This window comes from Lygodium microphyllum, chromosome 25 (genome assembly GCF_053477565.2).
Source record: "Lygodium microphyllum isolate KBCC chromosome 25, Lygodium_microphyllum_v1.1.10, whole genome shotgun sequence".
Lineage (NCBI taxonomy): Eukaryota > Viridiplantae > Streptophyta > Polypodiopsida > Schizaeales > Lygodiaceae > Lygodium > Lygodium microphyllum.
In genome coordinates, this window is record NC_141159.1 from 21,630,810 (window position 1) to 21,654,359 (window position 23,550).

General features: G+C 41.2%; 3 protein-coding genes across 3 annotated transcripts in view; all 3 read right to left on the bottom strand.

Annotated features, from left to right (window-relative positions):
- The window catches only part of LOC148013962 (agamous-like MADS-box protein AGL11), a 177,298-nt gene that overhangs the window by 137,700 nt on the left and 16,048 nt on the right, over positions 1-23,550 (bottom strand). The window lies entirely within an intron of this gene.
- LOC148013963 (large ribosomal subunit protein eL39z/eL39x-like) lies at positions 2,696-5,078 on the bottom strand. Its single transcript, XM_087666472.1, is given in 2 exon segments — positions 2,696-2,822; positions 5,044-5,078. Coding segments are annotated over 2 exon segments (162 nt in total).
- On the bottom strand, positions 12,429-13,557 carry LOC148013964 (uncharacterized). The gene is made up of 3 exons (XM_087666471.1): positions 13,091-13,557; positions 12,825-12,974; positions 12,429-12,729 (listed from the first exon to the last, which is right to left on the bottom strand). Exons 1-3 carry the CDS (start codon positions 13,241-13,243, stop codon positions 12,637-12,639), a joined length of 396 nt encoding a protein of 131 aa, XP_087522597.1. The 5' UTR covers positions 13,244-13,557; the 3' UTR covers positions 12,429-12,636.

Below are 23,550 nucleotides of genomic sequence, written 5' to 3' on the forward strand. Positions count from 1 at the left end.
AGTACAAACCCGATATATTTTATGCCAATCATGGCCATACACTGTATGATGTGCTTTTGATGCCAAATGGATTGATTCCATCCATACCTAAACCAAATCTCAAATTTATTGGCTCTTCTTTAAAAACGGGCCACAAATTATCTATATGTTGCCATACCGGTATGTCTGCACAGGGATCCTACATTTTCCATCACTTGAACGATGACTAGCATGCCATGACATGAGCTTTCCAATAGACTTACATTTGAACATAAGTTTTATACGTGGAACAATCGAAAAATGTCACAAAACCTTACGAGGCACATCCGTGGACTTCATCTCCACTTCGTATCTTGATTCGCCACAAACAGGACACTCTCGTGCGAACTCATGAATCCCACAAAATAATACACAATCATTGACACATGCATGAATCTTGACATAATCGAGGCCTCCAGAGATGTCAAGTAATGTCTTGCTTGCTCTCTCTTAGTTCGAAATTTGTTTCCTTTTGGAAGCATTTGTGATAATAACCTACATATATTTTTAAAAGTAAGTTAAAAAACCACCATTATATATTTCAGTCTTATTTCAAAATAGAACAATTAATATTATGATTCATAAGCCAAACTGAATTGATACCTACTTCAATAACACATCCAAACTGACATTACTCCATCCTCGCGTCGACGTTTTGCAGCCTCTCGACGCCGAGGAGGGAGCATCTGAGGATGTGGCACCGCATCCTGCTCAACCACAAAAGGGAGTTTCATATACGTTGATATATAATTCCCGTAACATAGACATGCAATCTTAGTGGTAAAAAAAAACAATGAATACCAGTGATTTTTCTCGGTCCTGTTCTCCATACAAGCTGAGGTGTGACATTGCAATTCGACCTGCTCGAAAAATACACCCTCGACAACGATCACACATGCATTTAATTTTTCGATGTCAAAGGATTTGCCAAAGCAAAGAAAAGTCGTGTCTACAGAAGACCTTGACTAATTTCAGGATAAAAGATCAAACAGGTGAATAATCAAGATGAGAAAATGATCCCAAGACACTGTTTCAAGAAGACGAAACTTGAGCAGCCTCTGAATTGTCAGACCCAGAGATAGTCATCAATTGTGGCTAATAAATCAGATTTCTGGCACTCTTTATCAGGAACAAACATAATTTCTGCTGAGGAATATGGATGATCAAAGGAAAGCTTAGAATCTGCCTTGAAATCTCATGTTTTCTCATCAATCATGATACACAGGCATAAAAGCAGAAATAGCAATCGGTGAGCTGGAAATTTGGACAGCACGACTTCTTTCTTCAAGTTAGTTTGATGGTATGGTTCAAGGACTAATGGTACTTAAATCAAGACAAAACTGATGGCTCTTCATGAGGCATTGACATGCCATCATCTGAATTAGAAGAAAGCTTTGCAACATTTGGATGAGGGCTTTCCGATTCAAAAGCTTTTCAGGCCATATCTATTAACACCGTATGAGAGAACATAATTCCCAAGCTCAAGTTCCAGTTGTAATTACTGTTGTTATCCTCCCAAGGATGACTGTCTGATTTTTTTTTTCCCAGGACGACTGTTTTTCTTCTCTTCTCTGGACAGGTTGTTCTTCTTCTTCACACATATCTCCTCATGAGCTACAATAGAGTTGATTCATGTTTCATCCCTCCATACCCAAATCTTTCTGCTTTGGTAACGTACCAAAAGGTAGTCTTCTTTGATTACACGGGTTTGCACTGCACATAAATGTAAAGATCGAGTTAAGCTGGAGAAGAAGCAGATTTTTATTCATCTCCTCCAAAGCTTCACAAATGCCCTGCCTCCTCTTGTCGAAGGATTTTCAGTCACCCCCTCTGTTTCCTTGTCTCTTTCCAAAGGTCAGGAATCAAGAAACCGTAGGTCTTTAGCAAGCAGTCAAATGTTGCTTGAACCACGAGGTGCAGGCACAAGGCGGACAGTGATGGACCCACATTTCCCAGTGACCTTGCAGGGCACAGTATACCCTCGGCGCATAGGGATGACGGAGAGCTTCGCTAGGATGATGGCGCCACGGATGGCAGTCACAACCTCCTTGCTGCACTTTACACCCAGACGAGGGCATCAGAAGTGCGGACAATCTGTTTGATGGACTTGATCGAGGCAAGATCCAGGCCATCGCCAGGCGAGATGGTGATCGAATCGATAAGGGAGACGAGGTGGGATGATGTACTACTACCATTCTGGTTACTGATGCTGCTGTCAGGCGCCTCTTCGTGTGGGGAGCCTGTTTTCTTCCTCCCCATGTTTTAACGAACGATAAAGGCACTCTTCAGAATCCTTCCTCTGCTAAAAATCCCTTCTGTATCCTGCATCCTCCGTCAGAATCCAATTCTTTTCCTGTTACGGATCCCTGGGGTATATATACCTCATTTTTCTTGCACCCTGCATCACGATCTTCCTGAGTCCTCCTTTTCTCCCCAGATTCGCATAATCATTCCCTGTTCTCCAATCAGCCACGGAGTACCCAAAATTGGTAAAAGTCCAACCAGTACACTGGTTTTTCTACATCTTGAGAAAGCAGTGGGCAGCACCGATTGCGTTAAATCCTTAGGATTGTCTGGTGAAATGTCTTCCTAGTATCCAACAAAGATTTCTATAGGGTTATGCCGAAGACGCATCCATTCTTTCAGACAGTGTCATTACAGGGTCCGTGCCATGAGTCTACAACCCAAGCTTGGTCCGGCGCCAGTGCCTTCTCTTGGCATTGTACTTAATGGTATTGTCCGTCCTCATACGAATCCAGTGAGAAATCCCCCTTCATCATCTTCTCTGTTTCTCCTCCAATCCTCTCTCTTGCGCAAGGCTTCAGCACTCAGTCTGCATTCCGAGCTTTCTCCAGCTTTTTGTCGTTTTCTCCCCTTCTTCCCAGATTAGCGTAATTCCTCTTCTTTTTCTGTCACATATGCCTCTTTTTTCCCTCCCTCTTTAGCTCTTTTAAAAAAAATCCCTCCTTTCCTTTCCATTGAAAAATCTCTTCTCCCTTCCTTCCGTCCAGCGCAGAATAAGCTACTTTTACCTATTCCAAGACAGCCCAATATAGGCATAGCTCAATGGAGCAAATTTAATAAGACTCCTGAATTCCTCATACCGCCTGCCATGGAATAAGATCCTTATCATCCACAACAACACAATCGGTTTCTGTTACAATGCAACACCAAAAGGTCACCATGAAAATACTGAACAGAATAACCACAATCTGAAATTGACTCAATGTGTTCCTTAAATCCCGTCCCACAGGCTTAGAGTACATATGTCCAACCACCACCCGCACATCAAAGGAAACACTCCAAGCTCAATTAGCAACAGGAAAGCAACTTTGAACAATGTCATCAAGTAATTCAGCCCTGCCACAACATGTCTTGCCACAGATGGAGCAGCCTCAGTCATTGAGCTCAAACCGTGAATCCGTCCTACAGTCAATGGCTCCCCTCTGCTGAGTCTACGAGCAATAGTGCTGATGGATTTTGGCAAGCAATAGTTCCAGACCTTTTTGCAGCAACATGTATCAACATAGGCTGAAAACATCTCATCATGTTCACCACTATGCCTCTAACTCCTCCTCACTATACTCATGCGCAGAAAATAAATGTAAACACAACAACTAAGTATATAGAAAGTATCAAATCACACACAATTTTTGGGTGGTTTTCACACCTCGAATGCGCATCCTCATCCAACTCTCCAATCAAAACTCCCTGTGTATCAGTGGTAGCCAATGCATGTCTTTTCCTCTTCAGGACCTCCTGAAAGTGATCTTGAAACTCTCTTTTTGAGATGCCCAAAATCTCAGAAATAGTGAAAGTCACCTCACTGCCAAGTATCTTATCATTAAAGATTTTCTTCATGTCTGTAGATGTCTCAATATCGGACATCAATCTGAATCCTGGCTGCTTTCTCTCTCTAGGCTCTTGCCTCTTTTCTCTCTTTTGAGCATCCTCCATCTGTCGATCTGGCCCTGGTCTTGAAGACGGTCCTGCAGTAGGTGGAGTAACAAACTCACCCCCTCTAGTCTTCTTAGCTGCACTTGGATTTTCTTCATTCCTCTTACGTTTCTCCTCAACAAATACATCTGCACCATGAGACTTAGCCAAATAAGCATAAATAGAATACCTGTCAATAGGCGAGTCCCAACCTGTCTCTGATCTGATGCTAGAGCCTGCACTAGTCAAAACAATTTGCTGAATTTTCCCCTTGTTTGCAGTCTCCATAGCATAAGTCCATAGTGGGGACTGAGTCTCTGATCCCTTCTCAATCTGTACTCCATATGCAGAAGCATCACCTCTAGCTGTCACATAAGAAGTACGCACAGCCATGCCCTCCACTAACTTCTTCATTCCACCTTTACCAAAGTTAGTAGCAAGTGGAGCTCCTGTCTCAGTCAACCAAATCTTACCATCTTGTCCCCAATATACCAAATTCTGCCTCCTTGCATCCTGGAAAGAGTCACAATCCCTGCAATCCTGATGCTCTGTACTATCACACCAAATATATCTCCGATCTCTCCTAGGAGCACTAGGAGCAGTCCTAGGTGCAGTAGGAGCACTAGAAGAAGTAGCAGGCACAGTTGAAGCAAACTGCTCCTTCAACTTTCCCACTAACTCCGCTTTGACTGACTCCAGTGTCAAATCTGTAATGCCTTTGATTATGTCATCAAGAGAAGTAGGTACCGATGGAGCGGATGGTTTTGGAGCAGAAGGTGTAGGCATCGGTCGTAGAACAGGAGGAATAGGTGGAGTAGAAACAGTAGGCACTGGCATAGGCCAAGAAACTGGCTGAGGAGGAGAAGAAATAACAAGGATAGAAGTAGGCATAGGAGCAGATGATGGTGTAGGTGTCATGGAACCATTCTGTAGGCGAGTCTTCCATATCCTCCTCTTGGTCAAAGTCGAGACTGCATCCTGAGCATCCTGCCAATCAATTTTAAGATCCATAGGCTTCGTGCGATCTTCAAGAAGCTCACCCAATTCTTCTTGAAGAGCAGGATCTGCAGCTTGCAAGAAAAGCTCAACTTTTTCAACATCCAATGCTCTTTGTTCAATGGCATCAAGCTGACTATACCTCTCTTCGAATTCTCTAATAAACTCCGAAGCAGCAAGACCTTTGTTTGGCATATAGACCCACTCTCGGAATGACCGCCGAGTAGCCATACCAAAGTCCTCAAGCAAGTATTCTTCTTTTAGAGCCTTCTTAAAATCTTGCCAATGTGTATTTTGAATAAAAAGATCAGTCACTTTTGTCCTCAAAGCAGGTGTGACAAGACGAAGGAAGTACTTACTCATAAGTCCAACAGGAACTCCAAAAAACCCCATCTTGATCTCATATGTCTTCAAGTATGCTGAAACATTACGCCCGTCAAATAGCTTCTTCTCACTCTCAACTGCTTCAATAGCCTTAGTCGCGCTGTTTGCATTCTCCTGCTCTGAATAGAGTTGCCTTTGCTGAGACAACTGCTGTTGATGCAATTGTTGTTGCTGCTGCATATACAATTGTGTTTGCTGATTTTGGAGCTGCATATACATGGACATATTCTGCAAAATCTGTTTTAGATCCTCCGTCGAAGTACTTGACGCAGCAGTCATTGATGAAGCTGAAGTAGACGCAGCTGGAGTTGTAGAGGAAGCTGAAATAGATGCTGAAGTATCTCCCATCCTGAAATTTCTGCGACACATTCACGTCGGGTTCACCAAAGATGTCGAAGGATTTGCCAAAGCAAAGCAAAGTCGTGTCTACAGAAGACCTTGACTAATTTCAGGATAAAAGATCAAACAGGTGAATAATCAAGATGAGAAAATGATCCCAAGACACTGTTTCAAGAAGAAGAAACTTGAGCAGCCTCTGAATTGTCAGACCCAGAGATAGTCATCAATTGTGGCTAATAAATCAGATTTCTGGCACTCTTTATCAGGAACAAACATAATTTCTGCTGAGGAATATGGATGATCAAAGGAAAGCTTAGAATCTGCCTTGAAATCTCATGTTTTCTCATCAATCATGATACACAGGCATAAAAGCAGAAATAGCAATCGGTGAGCTGGAAATTTGGACAGCACGACTTCTTTCTTCAAGTTAGTTTGATGGTATGGTTCAAGGACTAATGGTACTTAAATCAAGACAAAACTGATGGCTCTTCATGAGGCATTGACATGCCATCATCTGAATTAGAAGAAAGCTTTGCAACATTTGGATGAGGGCTTTCCGATTCAAAAGCTTTTCAGGCCATATCTATTAACACCGTATGAGAGAACATAATTCCCAAGCTCAAGTTCCAGTTGTAATTACTGTTGTTATCCTCCCAAGGATGACTGTCTGATTTTTTTTTTCCCAGGACGACTGTTTTTCTTCTCTTCTCTGGACAGGTTGTTCTTCTTCTTCACACATATCTCCTCATGAGCTACAATAGAGTTGATTCATGTTTCATCCCTCCATACCCAAATCTTTCTGCTTTGGTAACGTGCCAAAAGGTAGTCTTCTTTGATTACACGGGTTTGCACCGCACATAAATGTAAAGATCGAGTTAAGCTGGAGAAGAAGCAGATTTTTATTCATCTCCTCCAAAGCTTCACAAATGCCCTGCCTCCTCTTGTCGAAGGATTTTCAGTCACCCCCTCTGTTTCCTTGTCTCTTTCCAAAGGTCAGGAATCAAGAAACCGTAGGTCTTTAGCAAGCAGTCAAATGTTGCCTGAACCACGAGGTGCAGGCACAAGGCGGACAGTGATGGACCCACATTTCCCAGTGACCTTGCAGGGCACAGTATACCCTCGGCGCATAGGGATGACGGAGAGCTTCGCTAGGATGATGGCGCCACGGATGGCAGTCACAACCTCCTTGCTGCACTTTACACCCAGACGAGGGCATCAGAAGTGCGGACAATCTGTTTGATGGACTTGATCGAGGCAAGATCCAGGCCATCGCCAAGGCGAGATGGTGATCGAATCGATAAGGGAGACGAGGTGGGATGATGTACTACTACCATTCTGGTTGCTGATGCTGCTGTCAGGCGCCTCTTCGTGTGGGGAGCCTGTTTTCTTCCTCCCCATGTTTTAACGAACGATAAAGGCACTCTTCAGAATCCTTCCTCTGCTAAAAATCCCTTCTGTATCCTGCATCCTCCGTCAGAATCCAATTCTTTTCCTGTTACGGATCCCTGGGGTATATATACATCGTTTTTCCTGCACCCTGCGTCACGATCCTCCTGAGTCCTCCTTTTCTCCCCAGATTCGCATAATCATTCCCTATTCTCCAATCAGCCGCAGAGTACCCAAAATTGGTAAAAGTCCAACCAGTACACTGGTTTTTCTACATCTTGAGAAAGCAGTGGGCAGCACCGATTGCGTTAAATCCTCAGGATTGTCTAGTGAAATGTCTTCCTAGTATCCAACAAAGATTTCTATAGGGTTATGCCGAAGACGCATCCATTCTTTCAGACAGTGTCATTACAGGGTCCGTGCCATGAGTCTACAACCCAAGCTTGGTCCGGCGCCAGTGCCTTCTCTTGGCATTGTACTTAATGGTATTGTCCGTCCTCATACGAATCCAGTGAGGAATCCCCCTCCGTCATCTTCTCTGTTTCTCCTCCAATCCTCTCTCTTGCGCAAGGCTTCAGCACTCAGTCTGCATTCCGAGCTTTCTTCAGCTTTTCGTCGTTTTCTCCCCTTCTTCCCAGATTAGCGTAATTCCTCTTCTTTTTCTGTCACATACGCCTCTTTTTTCCCTCCCTCTTTAGCTCTTTTAAAAAAAATCCCTCCTTTCCTTTCCATTGAAAAAGTTCTTCTCCCTTCCTTCCGTCCAGCGCAGAATAAGCTACTTTTGCCTATTCCAAGACAGCCCAATATAGGCATAGCTCAATGGAGCAAATTTAATAAGACTCCTGAATTCCTCATACCGCCTGCCATGGAATAAGATCCTTATCATCCACAACAACACAATCGGTTTCTGTTACAATGCAACACCAAAAGGTCACCATGAAAATACTGAACAGAATAACCACAATCTGAAATTGACTCAATGTGTTCCTTAAATCCCGTCCCACAGGCTTAGAGTACATATGTCCAACCACCACCCGCACATCAAAGGAAACACTCCAAGCTCAATTAGCAACAGGAAAGCAACTTTGAACAATGTCATCAAGTAATTCAGCCCTGCCACAACATGTCTTGCCACAGATGGAGCAGCCTCAGTCATTGAGCTCAAACCGTGAATCCGTCCTACAGTCAATGGCTCCCCTCTGCTGAGTCTACGAGCAATAGTGCTGATGGATTTTGGCAAGCAATAGTTCCAGACCTTTTTGCAGCAACATGTATCAACATAGGCTGAAAACATCTCATCATGTTCACCACTATGCCTCTAACTCCTCCTCACTATACTCGTGCGCAGAAAATAAATGTAAACACAACTAAGTATATACAAAGTATCAAATCACACACACAATTTTTGGGTGGTTTTCACACCTCGAATGCGCAGCAATACGACATCGTCATAGCCATGCATCTCGATTATGAAGACGCAATGTTTCATCCTCACTTGAGGATGTGCTCATTGACTCATCAGCTTACACCGCACTAGGTGATGATGACGTTGACATGATTAAACCTAATTGATGACAACATCAAGATATTTGTCATTCATATGTTTACATAAGATCTCAATTTTAAATACAAAAAAATCATCATAAATATATTAAAACTTATGATAAGAATTCACTATCAAAAGTTATCTTAATAACAAAAAATTATGATAAAGCCCAAATGCGCGTCTATATCCTTGTTTAACTACGTGTCTATATTGGCTATTTTCGCGTCTATATTCGCGTCTATACTCGCGTCTATCTGAACAATAGACGCACATATACACGCGAAAATAGATGCACACGTCAAAATTCAAACCATACTTAAATCATTTCTTTTCAAACTGCGCGTGTCCTTTCCTGCGTTTTTTGCGGTTCTGAAGCTTGAGTTTAGCCGACATGCAGTCTCTTCATGCCTCGCCTAGTCTCTTCATGCCTTACCTTCTCATGACTCACCTCTTCTTTCATTTCAAACACACAAGGGAAAAAGAAAAGCAAAGGAGAGAAAGAAAGAGAGAACAAGAAAGAGGAGAACAAGAAGAAGCAGCAAGCAAGCATCAAGGGATGATAACTTACCAAGGAAAGGAAAAAGGAGAAGGAAGAAGCGCCACCACCCGCCACACCAAACACCCAAGGTGAGTCTCTCTCTCTCTCTCTCTCTCTCTCTCTCTCTCTCTCTCTTTGTTTCTCTCTTCCTCTCTCTGCTCTGTCTGTGTATTTAGGATTTGTGATTCCATTATGTATTGCATTTTGTAAATCATCAATGGCGGTCGTCGGCCTAAAATCAGCCGACCGAGCGCATCTGATAGTGCGTCTACATCTCAGTGTAGACGCACACATGGACGCGAAAAATGTTTCCTCTCAGAGCATCTGAGAGTGCGTCTTAGTGCGCGTGTACTGGCACGTGTGATCTGTAGTGTACATGCAATGATACACACGCTGCACAGAAGGTTGACCTACAGTCTACACACGGTTATACACATGCATTGACCTGGAATACACGTCTGACAGCGCGTCGGTGCTGCATCTTAGATGCACAGATAGATGCGCTGGACAGAAGGTTCACTTTGCGGCGCGTCTGAGGACACGTCTAACCTACAATTTAGACGCGGGGATACACACGCCAGGTCTCCTAGTTTTGATAGTAAACAATATATTTTTGCAATGATGAATGTGACCAATCCCATGTTTGTATTTATCAGTTTTTTGTTTAAGAGAAGCATTAGCACTTAAGTGTTATGCTCAATGTCTAAAGAAAGCTCTTTGAAAATATAGGTAATATATGATTTTTTGTATGCAAATAAATTTGTCGTTTTCCTGTGTTTTTTTTTATAGATGTCGTATCCTGGTTCATCTAGCAATGACCCGGATATGGATCGCATGAATGATACATTGTCCTCCTTTGGGAGGGGATCAATGCATTTTTTGGAGGTTTTCCTAGTAGAGAAGACTTCATAGGAGAGATGACCAGACACCTTGGCCGCTCTCCCACAGCGGACGAGGTGTTCAGTGTCATGTCTAGGACGCCTCTGGCGTCTTTGCCTGGCACTACTTCCCAGACTCCACATGCAGGTACTCCACATGCAGATACTCCACGTGCTCCACATGCATCGGCTAAAGCACAAGCATCTGCAGAAGCACATGCATCTGCAGAAGCTCGTGCGTCCAGCAAGGTAGAGGGTAGTCGACAGAGAGGGAGGAGGGAGAGTCCAGGGGAAAGATGAGGCTTGTGTGGGGGTTGTCTAGGAGGTGGCGAGCGATCACCCTCACCAGTAGATCACGTAGAGGAGGTTGTACGCCATTACTATAGAGTTACAGATGCTAGTGGCATCTTTCATGATGATGAGGGAAGGGATGTAATGGCGTACATGAGGAGCGTCGTACATGCGACATATAAAGATTATTTCATTGGCTTCAAAAACCAAAAAAGCGGCTTGTGGCAAGACGTGTTGAGAGCAATCCATAAGAGGTACCCAAATCCTGAGGGTCAGTGATTCTCGGATGATTGGGGATGTACAAAAGTGAGGGATATGCTTCACAACAAAAGATCCCACCTCATGACACGGGCCAACGACTCACTGCGGAGGCTGGAGAAGGGGCGTGGAGCCTATAGCCAACCACTTATGTGCCACCGCATAGAGTGGAAGAAAGCCAAGAAGAAAGCAGCTGAGAAAGTGAAGAGTCGCCGAGTCGCCAGCACGCAGAGGCGCGATGGATCCAAATGGAAACCATGGGATCGTCGCATTACGGATTGGGTGGCAGAGAGTCATGGGAGGCAAAGTTTGTAAGTATATTTTGATTTCTAGTTTTTTTAAAATTTATATTTCTTTCAATTCTTTATATATTTTAGTCTAATATATTGTGACTCGTAATTGTTTATATATCTCTAAATGTTTTGCAGACTACCATCGTTGGTAGGACACCTACTCCTAGAGAGGTAGGTTACCATCGAGGCCATAACCACGCAGCAACATGGCTTCACTTTTATGAGGAGGGTCTCATCACTGAGGACCAATACAACCGGGCCATGAGGATTCGACAGCTAGAGGAGGTATGTTTTTCTTATTTTCTTATATAGCTAATTATAACTTTTTCTCCACATTGTCTATGTAAGCAACCCTGATCTTTTGTGTGTGTAGGCGAACCCGGATGTGGAGCATAGAGAGGAGAGGGATACCAACGCTAGTAGCCATAGTGGTACTAGCGAAGATGTTTCCTCTTCAGATTCGTAGAGGAGCACCATACCTCCTCATGAGGCCTTATTTTCTTGTATATGTATGATATCTCTTTGAGCCTACTGCTTGCGGCCACGCTTTAGGTCGCAAGTACTTAAACTTCCCTTGTAAATGCTTTTGATATATAATTAATACATGGACTTTTATTTTCAATTCTCGTGCCCGTAAGATACATTGTCTTTTTTCCAAATACACAATCTAATGTATGGGAGGAGGGAAAAAAAACCAGAGAGCATCCCACATGCTTTGCAACCACATGCTCTCTGGTTTTTTTTTTTTCCAGTTCTGTTTTGCGCGTCTATAATGCAGACTACACGCGCTTCATAATTCAAATTTATAAAAAAAAATATCTTGTTTTAAAAAATGACATTTTTTGTTTTCCGTTCGCGTCTATCAGTGCTTGTAAAAGCGCGTCTACCAGCATATCTATATGCACCTGTATATGTGTGTTTATTACGCGTCTATTTGTGCGTGTAAATTTGTTGATACATGCGATTATAGACGCAAAATGGTAGACGCGCAAATAGACGAGTGGATAGACGCACCCATAAGAATTTCTCTATATTCAAAAATCACGTCTAAATGTGTCTATGAGGCATTTTTGTTGTAGTGTAAGGCATCTTGCGATCGTGATTGCACTACCAAGATATATCACAAGAGGCCTTACACTACAACAAAAAGGCCTCATAGATGCACATTTAGACGCGATTTTTGAATATAGATAAATTCTTACGCGCGCGTCTATCTGCCCGTCTATTTGCGCGTATATAATTGCATGTATCAACGAATTTACACGCACAAATAGACACGCAATAGACGCACATATACACGCGTATATAAACACGCTAGTAGACGCGCTTTTACAAACACTGATAGATGTGGACGAAAAATAAAAAATATCATTTTTTAAAAAAGATATTGAATTTCTTTTTTAAATTTGAATTATGAAGCGCGTGTAGTTTGCATTATAGACGCGCGTATAAACGTGAATTATCTGCAATTTAGACGCGTTGATAGACGCGCAAAACAGAACTGGAAAAAAAAAAACAAAAAGCAAAGAAACCACATGCTCTCTGGCTTTTTTTTCCCCCTCCCATACATCAAATTGTGTATTTGAAAAAAAGACAATGTATCCTACGAGCACAAAAATTGAAAATAAAAGTCCATGTATTCATTATATATCAAAAGCATTTACCAGGGAAGTTTAAGTACTTGCGACCTTAAGCGTAGTCACAAGCAGTAGGCTCAAAGAGATATCATACATATACAAGAAAAGAAGGTCTCATGAGAGATATGGTGCTCCTCTATGAATCTGAAGAGGAAACATCTTCGCTAGTACCACCATGGCTAATAGCGTTGCTATCCTCCTCCTCGCTATGCTCCACATCCGAGTTCGCCTACACACACAAAAGATCAGGGTTGCTTACATAGACAAGGTGGAGAAAAAGTTATAATTAGCTATACTTTTAATAGGAAAGTAAAAAAAACATACCTCCTTTGGTTGTCGAATCCTCATGGCCCGGTTGTATTGGTCCTCAGTGATGAGACCCTCCTCATAAAAGTGAAGCCATGTCGCTGCGCGGTTATGGCCTCGATGGTAACCTACCTCTCTAAGAGTAGGTGTCCTATCAATGATGGTAGTCTAGAAAAAATTTAGAGATATACAAACAATTATGAGTCACAATATATTAGACTAAAATATATAATGAATTGAAAGAAATATAAATTTTAAAAAACTAGAAATCAAAATATACTTACAAACTCTGCCTCCCACGACTCTCTGCCGCCCAATCCGTAATGCGACGATTCCATGGTTTCCATTTGGATCCGTCGCGCCTTTGCGTGCTGGCGACTCTTCACTTTCTCAACTACTTTCTTCTTGGCTTTCTTCCACTCTATGCGGTGGCACATAGGTGGTTGGCTTTAGGCTCCACGCCCCTCCTCCAGCCTCCGCAGTATCCCTGGTCCATGTCATGAGGTGGGATCTTTTATTGTGAAGCATATCCCTCACTTTTGTACGTCCCCAATCATCCAGAATCGCTGACCCTCAGGATTTGGGTACCTCTTATGGACTGCCCTCAACACCTCCTGCCACAAGTCACTTTTCTGATTTTGGAAGGCAATGAAACAATCTTTATACATCGCATGCACGACGCTCCTCATGTACGCCATTACATCCCTTCCCTCATCATCATGAAAGATGCCACCAGCATCTGTAACTCTATAGTACTAGCGTACAACCTCCTCTACGTGATCTACTGGTGAGGGTGATCGCTCGCCACCTCCTAGGCAACCCCCACACAAGCCTCGTCCTCCCTCTCGACCCTCCCTCTATCGACTACCCTCTGCCTCGCTGGATGCAGGAGCTTCTGCAGATGCACGTGCTTCTGCAGATGCACGTGCTTCAGCCGATCCACGTGGAGCACGTGGAGTACCTACATATGAAGTACCTGCATGTAGAGTACCTACATGTGGAGTCTGGGAAGTAGTGCCAGGCAAAGATGCCAGAGGCGTCCCAGACATGACACTGAACACCTCGTCCGCTGTGAGAGAGCGGCCAAGGTGTCTGGTCATCTCTTCCATGAAGTCTTCCCTACTAGTAAAACCTTCAAAAAATACATTGACCCCCTGCCAAAGGAGGCCAATATATCATTCATGCGATCCACATCCGGATCATTGCTAGATAAACCTGGATACGACATCCGTAAAAAAAACACAGAAAAAAGATAAATTTATTTACATACAAAAAATCATATATTACCTACATTTTCAAAGAGTTTTCTTTAGACATTGAGCATAACACTTAAGTGCTAATGCTTCTCTTAAACAAGAAAACTGATAAACACAAACATAGAATTGGTCATTCTTCATTGCAAAAATATATTGTTTACTATCAGAACTGGGAGACCTAGCGTGTGTATCCCTACATCTAAATTGCAGGTTAGACGCGCCCCAGAGTGAACCTTCTGTCCAACGCATCTATCTGCGCATCTAAGATGCAGCACCGACGCGCTGTCAAACGCACATTCCAAGTCAATGCATGTGTATAATCGCGTGTAGACTGCAAGTCAACCTTCTATGCAGCGCGTGTATCATCGCGTGTACACTGCAGAGCACACGCGCCAGCACATGCGCACTAAGACGTGCTCTCAAACGCTCTGAGGAAACATTTTTCGTGTCTATGTCTACGTCTACACTGAGATGTAGACGTGCTATCAAACGCACTCAGTCGGCCGATTTTAGGCCGACGACCGCCATTGATGATTTACAAAATGCAATACATAATGGAATCACAAATTCTAAATACACAAACAGAGCAGAGAGAGGAAGAGAGAAACAAAGAGAGAGAGAAAGAGACTCACCTTCGGTGTTTGGTAAGGCGGGTGGTGGCGCTTCTTCCTCTCCTTGCTAAGTTACCCTCCCTTGATGCTTTGCTTGCTTGCTTGTTGCTTCTTCTTGTTCTCCTCTTTCTTGTTCTCTCTTTCTTCCTCTCCTTGGCTTTCCTTTTTTCCTTCTTGTGTGTTTAAAATGAAAGAAGACGTGAATCATGAGAAGGTGAGGTATGAAGAGACTAGGTGCGGCATGAAAAGACTGCATGTCGGCTAAACTCAAGCTTCAGAACCGCAAAAAACGCAGGAAAGGACAGGCATAGTTTGAAAAGAAATGATTTAAGTATGGTTTGAATTTTGGCATGTACGTCTATTTTCGCATGTATATGTGCGTCTATTGTTCAGATAGACGTGAGTATAGACCTGAATATAAACGCAAAAATAGCCAATATAGACGCGTAGTTAAACGTGAATATAGACACGCATTTGGGCTTTATCATAATTTTTTGTTTTTAAGATAAGTTTTGAAAGTGAATTATTATCATAAGTTTTAATGTATTTATGATGATTTTTGTGTATTTTAAATTGAGATCTTATGTAAACATATGAATGACCAATATTTTGATGTTGTCATGAATTAGGTTTAATCATGTCGACGTCATCATCACCTAGTGCGGTACAAGCTGATGAGTCAATGAGCACATCCTCAAGTGAGGATGAAACATTGCGTCTTCATAATTGAGATGCATGGCTACGACAAAAAATTAAATGCATATGTGATCGTTGTCGAGGGTGTATTTTTCGAGCACGTGGAATTGCAATGTCACACCTTAGCTTGTATGGAGAACGAGACCGAGAAAAATCACCAGTATTCATTGTTCTTTTTTACCACTAAGATTGCATGTCTATGTTACGAGAATTATATATCAGCGTACATGAAACTCCCTTTTGTGGTTGAGCAGAATGCTGTGCCACATCCTCAAATGCTCCCTCTCAGGCGTCGAGAGGCTGCAAAACGTCGACGCGAGGATGGAATAATGTCAGTTTGGATGCATTATTGAAGTAGATATCAATTCAATTTGGCTTATGAATCGTAATATTAATTGTTCTATTTTGAAATCAGACAGAAATATACATCGGTGGTTTTTTAACACACTTTTAAAAATATATGTAGGTTATCACAAATGCTTCCAAAAGGAAACAAATTTCCAACTAAGAGAGAGCAAGCAAGACATTACTTGACATCTCTGGGAGGCCTCAATTATGTCAAGATCCATGCATGTGTCAATGATTGTGTCTTATTTCGTGGGATTCATGAGTTTGCACGAGTGTCCTATTTGTGGCAAATCAAAATACGAAGTGGAGATAAAGTCCATGGATGTACCTCGTAAGGTTTTGCGATATTTTCTGATTGTTTCACGTATAAAACTTATGTTTAAGTGTAAGTCTATTAGAAAGCTCATGTCATGGCATGCTAGTCATTGTTCAAGTGACGAAAAATAGATGATACCTACAGACACACCGACATCGCAACATATAGATAATTTGTGGCACGTTTTCAAAGAAGAGCCAAGAAATTTGAGATTTGGTTTAGGTATGGATGAAATCAATCCATTTGACATCAAGAGCACATCATACAGTGTATGGCCAGTGATATTGGTGAACTATAATATTCCTCCATCCATGGCAATTAAAAAGGGACATGTAATGTTGTCCCTTCTGATTCCTGAAAAGCACAAGGTAAAAAACATGGACATTTACTTAGAGCCTTTGATTGAAGAGTTAGAAATATTATGGGAAGGTATTGAGGTGCAAGATACAAGTGCATCTGTATCCTCTAGAGATTTCACATTGAAGGCCATGTTGTTGTGCACCATGCACGACTTTCCAGGATACGGAGAGTGTTCAGGTACATGTATATAACTCTATATTTAAAATTCAAGACTTGAATCAATTGGATTTTATTAATTCACTTGTTTTTTCAGATTTAACCACGTCAGGATATCATGCATTTCCTATTTGCGGTCCCTCTCTAGTTTCCTGTAGGCCGGCACGTTTAAAGAAGGTTATCTACGACAATCATCATCGATTTCTTCCTATTGACCATCCCAAATATGTTCTCCCTACTAATGGAATGACTCCACAATCTCTAACCATTCGAGATTGAAAGGAGAGATGGATTAATGCCGACAGCCACCCTCCACTCGACATGAGTCGATAAGAAGTGCATTTCTCTCGATTGACTTTAAAGTATTTAGCATGATGAATTGTTTACATAATATATTATTTATTTGTTAGGTTCTTTTTTCGTCTTCCGTACTGGACTGAACTCAAGATCAATCACCTGTTGGACCCCATGCACATATTAAAAAATGTTGTATCTACATTATGGGATCACTTGATAGAGGCTCGTGATTCAGTTAATGTAAGGAAGGATTTACGTAACATTGGTCGCATGAGACAAGCCTAGCCACGCATTGGACCCAAAGGAAAGATTGAGCTACCCCATGCACCTTGGATGTTGTCAAAGAACGAGAAAAATAGTGAAGGAACAAATATATAGCTTTCTAACACCCACAGGATGTATGAGATGTCTCAAGGGAGCCTTCATAAAGAAAAAGAAAAGAAATGTGGAGCAACTATCTGGTTTGAAGTTCCACGATTAACACAAAATGATTCAAGTAAGGGTATCTCTAACCATGAATATAGTAATTAGTGGAGTAACTATGTGTAAACTTTGGGGTATGATGACTTTTTCCTCAACTAATCATTTGATCTATGAATATTGTTTACATTCAGTTCGTACTTCCTACTAGCATATCCCATTGTGTATCCAAAGATGTACGTGATATCATTTACAAGATGGGAGAGCTTGTGAGGTGTGTATACATTGTATTTTTTCATTATATATCTTTGAATTTCTACACAAAAATAAACAATTGTCAAATACATCTTGACAGATACGTGAGCTCGAAGGAAATTAAACCAAACACATTGCAAGATGCTCAAGTATTATCTGTTGAGGTGGTCTGTTTGGTGGAGGAAATTTTTCCTCGATCCATTTTGACTACTCAATTACATTTACTCGTACATTTGATTGATGAGATCGCACTTTGTGAGGCAGTTCATGCAAGGTGGATGTTTTTTCTTGAGCGCTTTATGAAAACCTTGAAAGATTTTGTAAGGCAAAAAGCACGGCTTGAGGGAAGCATGGCTGAGTGTTGGTTAGTGCAATCATCCCTTGTTTATATCTATGAATATCTTGCTAAAAGTGGATCCCTCTCAACCATGACTATGGAAAGATAATGAAGACTTGAGGATGACCTCTATAGTACCTCAAGTAAAAGGAATGAGTAAAGTGCTAACAAAAGAAGAACTTCGTAAGTTAAATAGTTTTTGTGTGCTCAATAGTGATGTAATGAGCAAATGGATGACACTATATAATAAAGGGCAAAAAGAAAAAGCGAAAGACAAGAATTTTGCACTAGATATGGATGTAATGTCTCATTTCCAGATCATCTAAATGCGCTCCCACGTCATATTGATATAGATTGGTTACATGAGGAAATTGAGAGAATGGAAAAAGAGGAGGAAATTAATATATCTCAAGAAGAGTGGGAATACGCACGAGGTTGCTTATCAAAGGTGAGACATACTATCAATTAATTTGTTTCTATAAGTTTTATTTTATATAAATAATTGACATGTTTGATCTTTTATCTTTTACTACTAGTGCACATTATTCAATGCACTTTGGTGTGAGGGTAAACATCTTCGAACTCAACATATAGATGAAAAGAGAAATACCCAAGATTGTGGTGTCCTTGCTCACTTCGAGAATGTCAATGGTACCATTGAAGGTTATTGTGGCTTGATCCAAGATATTCTGAAGCTAGACTTCAGACGATTCTTTATATATGTATTGGATGTGAAGTGGTTTAAAAAAGTTGTAACAAATGGTGATCATTGCACAATCAGATGTCATCTGAGTGGTTTTGTAATCATTGACTCTACAAAATTTCACCAAAACAAGAATGACACATTAGTACTACCTCAATAATGCGAGTAGATATATATAAAAAGGCTAATTTTTTTATATGTATACATGTGATACATATACACAATATAATAAGTACTTAAGTTTTTTGCTTTTGTTTTTCAAATACAGGTTGTGTATCATCCAATGGTAAACAATAAACGATGGTGGTATGTCATCCCTATATCTAATCGTTCAAAACCAATATATCGTAATATTACTGACATGGAGATAGCAGATGACAATCCAACAATTACTGATGATGTGCATGATGACACCATAATGGATAATATGCGTGATATAGTACAATATGAACCTCGCGAGGATGTTCAAGGAAACGCAGAAGAAAACAATAATGTGATTGTCGATGATATTGATGAAGTTATTGAGCAATATAGCAACACATATGATAGTGGGATAGACTTATTTGTTTCGTTACCTCTTGGTAACATAGACCTAGAAGTAGATAGTTTAGCAAGGGCTGATCTCATTGAAGATGAGATGGATCATTCACTGTAACATACTTAATTTGCTTATTGATTCAATGTGTATTCCTAATTCTATGGTTTTTATCATGCGCACACGTGCATACTCAAGAATCAATAGTCAATTTTAAAGCTAAATTGAATTTTCCATAATAAAAAGGAAGTATCTTTTATCATCTTCAAGTACGTAGAGAAATTATGAGATACATATTGCAATGCTTGCTACTAATTGTAAGGTTTCTGTCGCTTGCCGCTAATTACTTATATCAGGCTTGTCAACTGGAGGAACTGTCATTCATTAGAGAGCAATGAAAAAGTAATTATTAACTCTATTTTTTTAATTCAATGATTCAATATTGTGTATTCTTAATTCTATGGTTTTATCATGCGCACATGTGCATGCTCAAGAATCAATTTCAGGTGATTAAATAATTATTAACTTTGGTTTTTTAATTATGTGAATTGCTAATTTTAGGTGGTTAAATAATTGTGCGTCTACTGGCACGTCTATATTAGCGTCTATTTGCGCGGATATATAGACGCAAAATTCGCGTCTATTTACACGCACGTTTACACGCACTTATAGACGCTGTGATAGACGCGCTCAACTTTGCACGTCTAACATGCACGTCTATGCCTCGTTTCCGTTGTAGCGTTACTCCAAAAATATGTGGGTCAATTTATACATTGTTAAATTTAATGCAATGAAACTCACAGAAGGAGATCAAGGCATCCTCTATTGAGTCTGCAAGGCGAGGAGCAGTGGAGACGGTCTGTCTCTTTGAGAAGTACCTACCCACTAGCATGCTCATGATACAAACCCACCTTTTGATGCATCTTGTAAATGAAGTAGAGATTGTTGAACCTATCCATACGCAATGGATGTTCTTCTTCGAGCGCTTCATGAAAACCTTGAAAGGCTTTGTGCAACAACGAGCTCGGCCAGAAGGTAGCATGGCTGAAGATTGGTTGGTGTCTGAGGCGCTAGTGCATATTTCACAATGGCTACCAATGGTACGTTCAAGCAACAGTATGCTGTGCTTGCTGAAGGACAATGATAGACTGACCAAAGATATGGTGGTTGAAAATGGAGTGGGAAAAAGAATAGATGCTGCAATGGAGAAAGTGAATGGCTTTTGTATGTTGTGCCATGCATCCATGGAGATGTGGCTCGCTAGATACAAGCAAGCCAGAAAAGATTAGGAAGAAGCGCGATCTGAATTTTGATATAGTACGCGCTATCGACCAATTCGATATCCCGAGGGTATGGAGAAGATACCGCAGTTTATATCAACACAATGCTTGCATGGAGCTTTGATTGTAGGATCTCATGAAGGGGCAGAGATCTCAACTAAGGAGCGGGAATCTTGAGGAAATATAGTACAAAGGTAACGGCGTGTTTAGGATTTGTCGTATCTAGATTTTATATGCGACAACTAGTTAACTGTTTCAATGTACAGTATAAAATATACAATGCAATGTGGTTGTGCGGACGACATTTCCGTGTGGAGCATATGGACAAAATGCGCTTCACAACAGATTGTGATAGCATGGCAAAGTTCGAGCAAGAGAGCCGACAACGAGCATCGGATCCAAACACCGTTATAGATGAGATGGAGTATTTTGAAAACTTGCAAAGTATTATCACAGTGGATTAACGTAGCTTCTCCATGATCCTATTCGATGTGCTGGTTATGCGGACGACATTTCCGTGTGGAGCATATGGACAAAATGCGCTTCACAACAGATTGTGATAGCATGGCAAAGTTCGAGCAAGAGAGCCGACAACGAGCATCGGATCCAAACACCGTTATAGATGAGATGGAGTATTTTGAAAACTTGCAAAGTATTATCACAGTGGATTAACGTAGCTTCTCCATGATCCTATTCGATGTGCAGTGGTTCAAAGTGGTACTTGAAGGAGCTAGGACAACACTTCAACGAGGTCCATCTGGATTTCTCAAAATAGATTCCAAAAAAAGATGGACGAATTTGTGCGACACGTTTGTATTGCCGGTCCATTGTGAACACATACATGAACTCATGTTTTTTAAAATTTTACTATGACATGATAATATCACAAAAATTAAATCTCTCTTGTACAAAATTTTGAATAGGTAATTTTCTATCCAAACTCTCAACAACCTCGATGGTGATATGTTGTACCTTCAGCTCCCCGAAGTGCGAAAGTATATGATCAAATCAATGTTCCCTACATAGATGAGGACAATATACAAATAGAGAGGTCGATATTTCAAGGAGTAGAGGCCGCCAAAAGCTTAGAGCATGTAGAGAAGCCAGAATCAGGTAACAATGATGGAAATATAGGAGTCCAAGAACTCTTTGAGAACAAGGTGGACTCATCCTTTTGTGGTGATCCGTGTATCAACCTTCCAATGTATGTGGAGTTTTGTCAAGAGATTCACATAGAACCATAGAGTACTCCATACTTGTAGTATCCACCTACTCAATTCGTTGACGAATCGCTTATAAGGGTACATAAGATATATGTTTTAAGTAATATCATTTTTTAAATATTTATATTACCGTTCTTTGCTTGATTTATATTGATTATGCTAACATCAAATTATGTCTATGCAAGTGATCTTTATGGATATTTGAATCGGCAAGGATGAGTCGAGGAATGAGGGATGAGAAGCTACAGAAGATCTTCACATATATGTCTTCAGATTAGATTGCTCGATTCAGAGATATGGCAAACCAGGAGTTGTGCTTAGATACCATCAGATCGTTCTGTTAAATCTACTTTGGTACGCTCTGATGATTTCCATTTCTAGTAAATGAGGCACACCCTCTAGACTTGGGTCGGAAAAAGGGAGTGGTTCTAGCCCGAGGGGTTCACTGTGGATGTTGTATGGTATCACGTGAGTGTAAGGAAGGGGGGGTTTTGGAAGGGGACGCTTATGTATGTACATTAGAGGTAGGCCCCTCTTAATTTCCTATATTGAACTTAAATTTAAGGAGAGGATAGAGGAAAAAAAAGGAGAGGATGCATTTGATCACCTCTCTCCATAGATTGATTTCTCCATGGCATACAAGAGACCTTGACAAATAAGATTAAAACCCTAAACCCTCACATAGTAGGGTTATTGAATTAATCATAGTGTGGGAGAGGGGGAGTTGGCACTCTCCCATGGTTTTGGTAGAGAATTTCAACTCCCTTTTTTCCAAAGAGAGCTTGGTGTTTGCTTGGTGTAGTCACTTTAAGCATAAAGAGATTTGATTCCCCTACTCTCTCTCCTCCTGTGGTAAGGGGACACGAACACTCAAAAATATTTCGACACATACTTCGATGGTATCCAAGTGCCACTACATAAATCACTTTGTGATATGACCATTTTGATACTTTTAATTGCTTAGGATAATTCCAACTTTTTTAAAAAATGTTAATATACGTTCTAAGACTTACATTTAAGAAAGGGGATACATAAAAAGTCATACATGTATATATCTTATAAGCTTAAATAGGGGGATATATTAGTCTTATAAGCTTCATAAATAGGGGTTTTTTTAGAATTCCTTGCATGCAAGTGACATGTCTTCTTTACTATGAGTGAACCGCCCGTGGGTTTTGGGGAATGCTGTGGAGACATAAATGCAGTGAGCCCGCAGTCCACTCGGGATACAGGTACTACTCCTCACTCTCGTGCATGTTTGAGAAAGCATGGCTCAAGTGGTTGTTGTGGAGATACCGACGCAATGTCTCCATCTCGTCATCCTGCTTCACCTATGGGATTTTTCACACCTGTGGAGACGTCTACTCTAGTCACTCCAACTTTTTCTTAGCCATCCACAAACGTAACACCCCTATGGGTGCTACTCTAAGAGATACTACCCTTGCAGATACACCAGATGTACAAGGGTCTCCTCGATATGCCCAGGAGCGTGGTCACAAGTGAGAGAAGACACACCTTAGACATACCCTAGAGGGTTATGGATACCTTGTAGATGATAGGACATAAGCCATCATCATAAATGATGAGGGGAGGAGGATGATGGATCGTACAAGAGAGTTGTGCCAACAAGTTTTTAGCCACGTCTTGGATTATTGGAAAAACATATCAAAGGGGACCAAGGACTACATAGTAGCATCCTCGCATGAGGATTTTCTAGTACCCTCCGCAGTAGATAGGTTTTCCACATGCTGGATGATGGAGTGCATGCGTGTGTACATGTCACACAGACGATAAGATGCACGCAAGGCACTTAAGAGAGGGGCCTCAAAGTCCAAGTGGCGAGACGCAAATGACTGGTGCTGACTCAGGGAGGAGGCTATAGATTCTCTAAGAGCTTTTGACACAATAGCACAAGGCAGCAAGGGCACGACTGGAGACAGGAGTGGCAGCC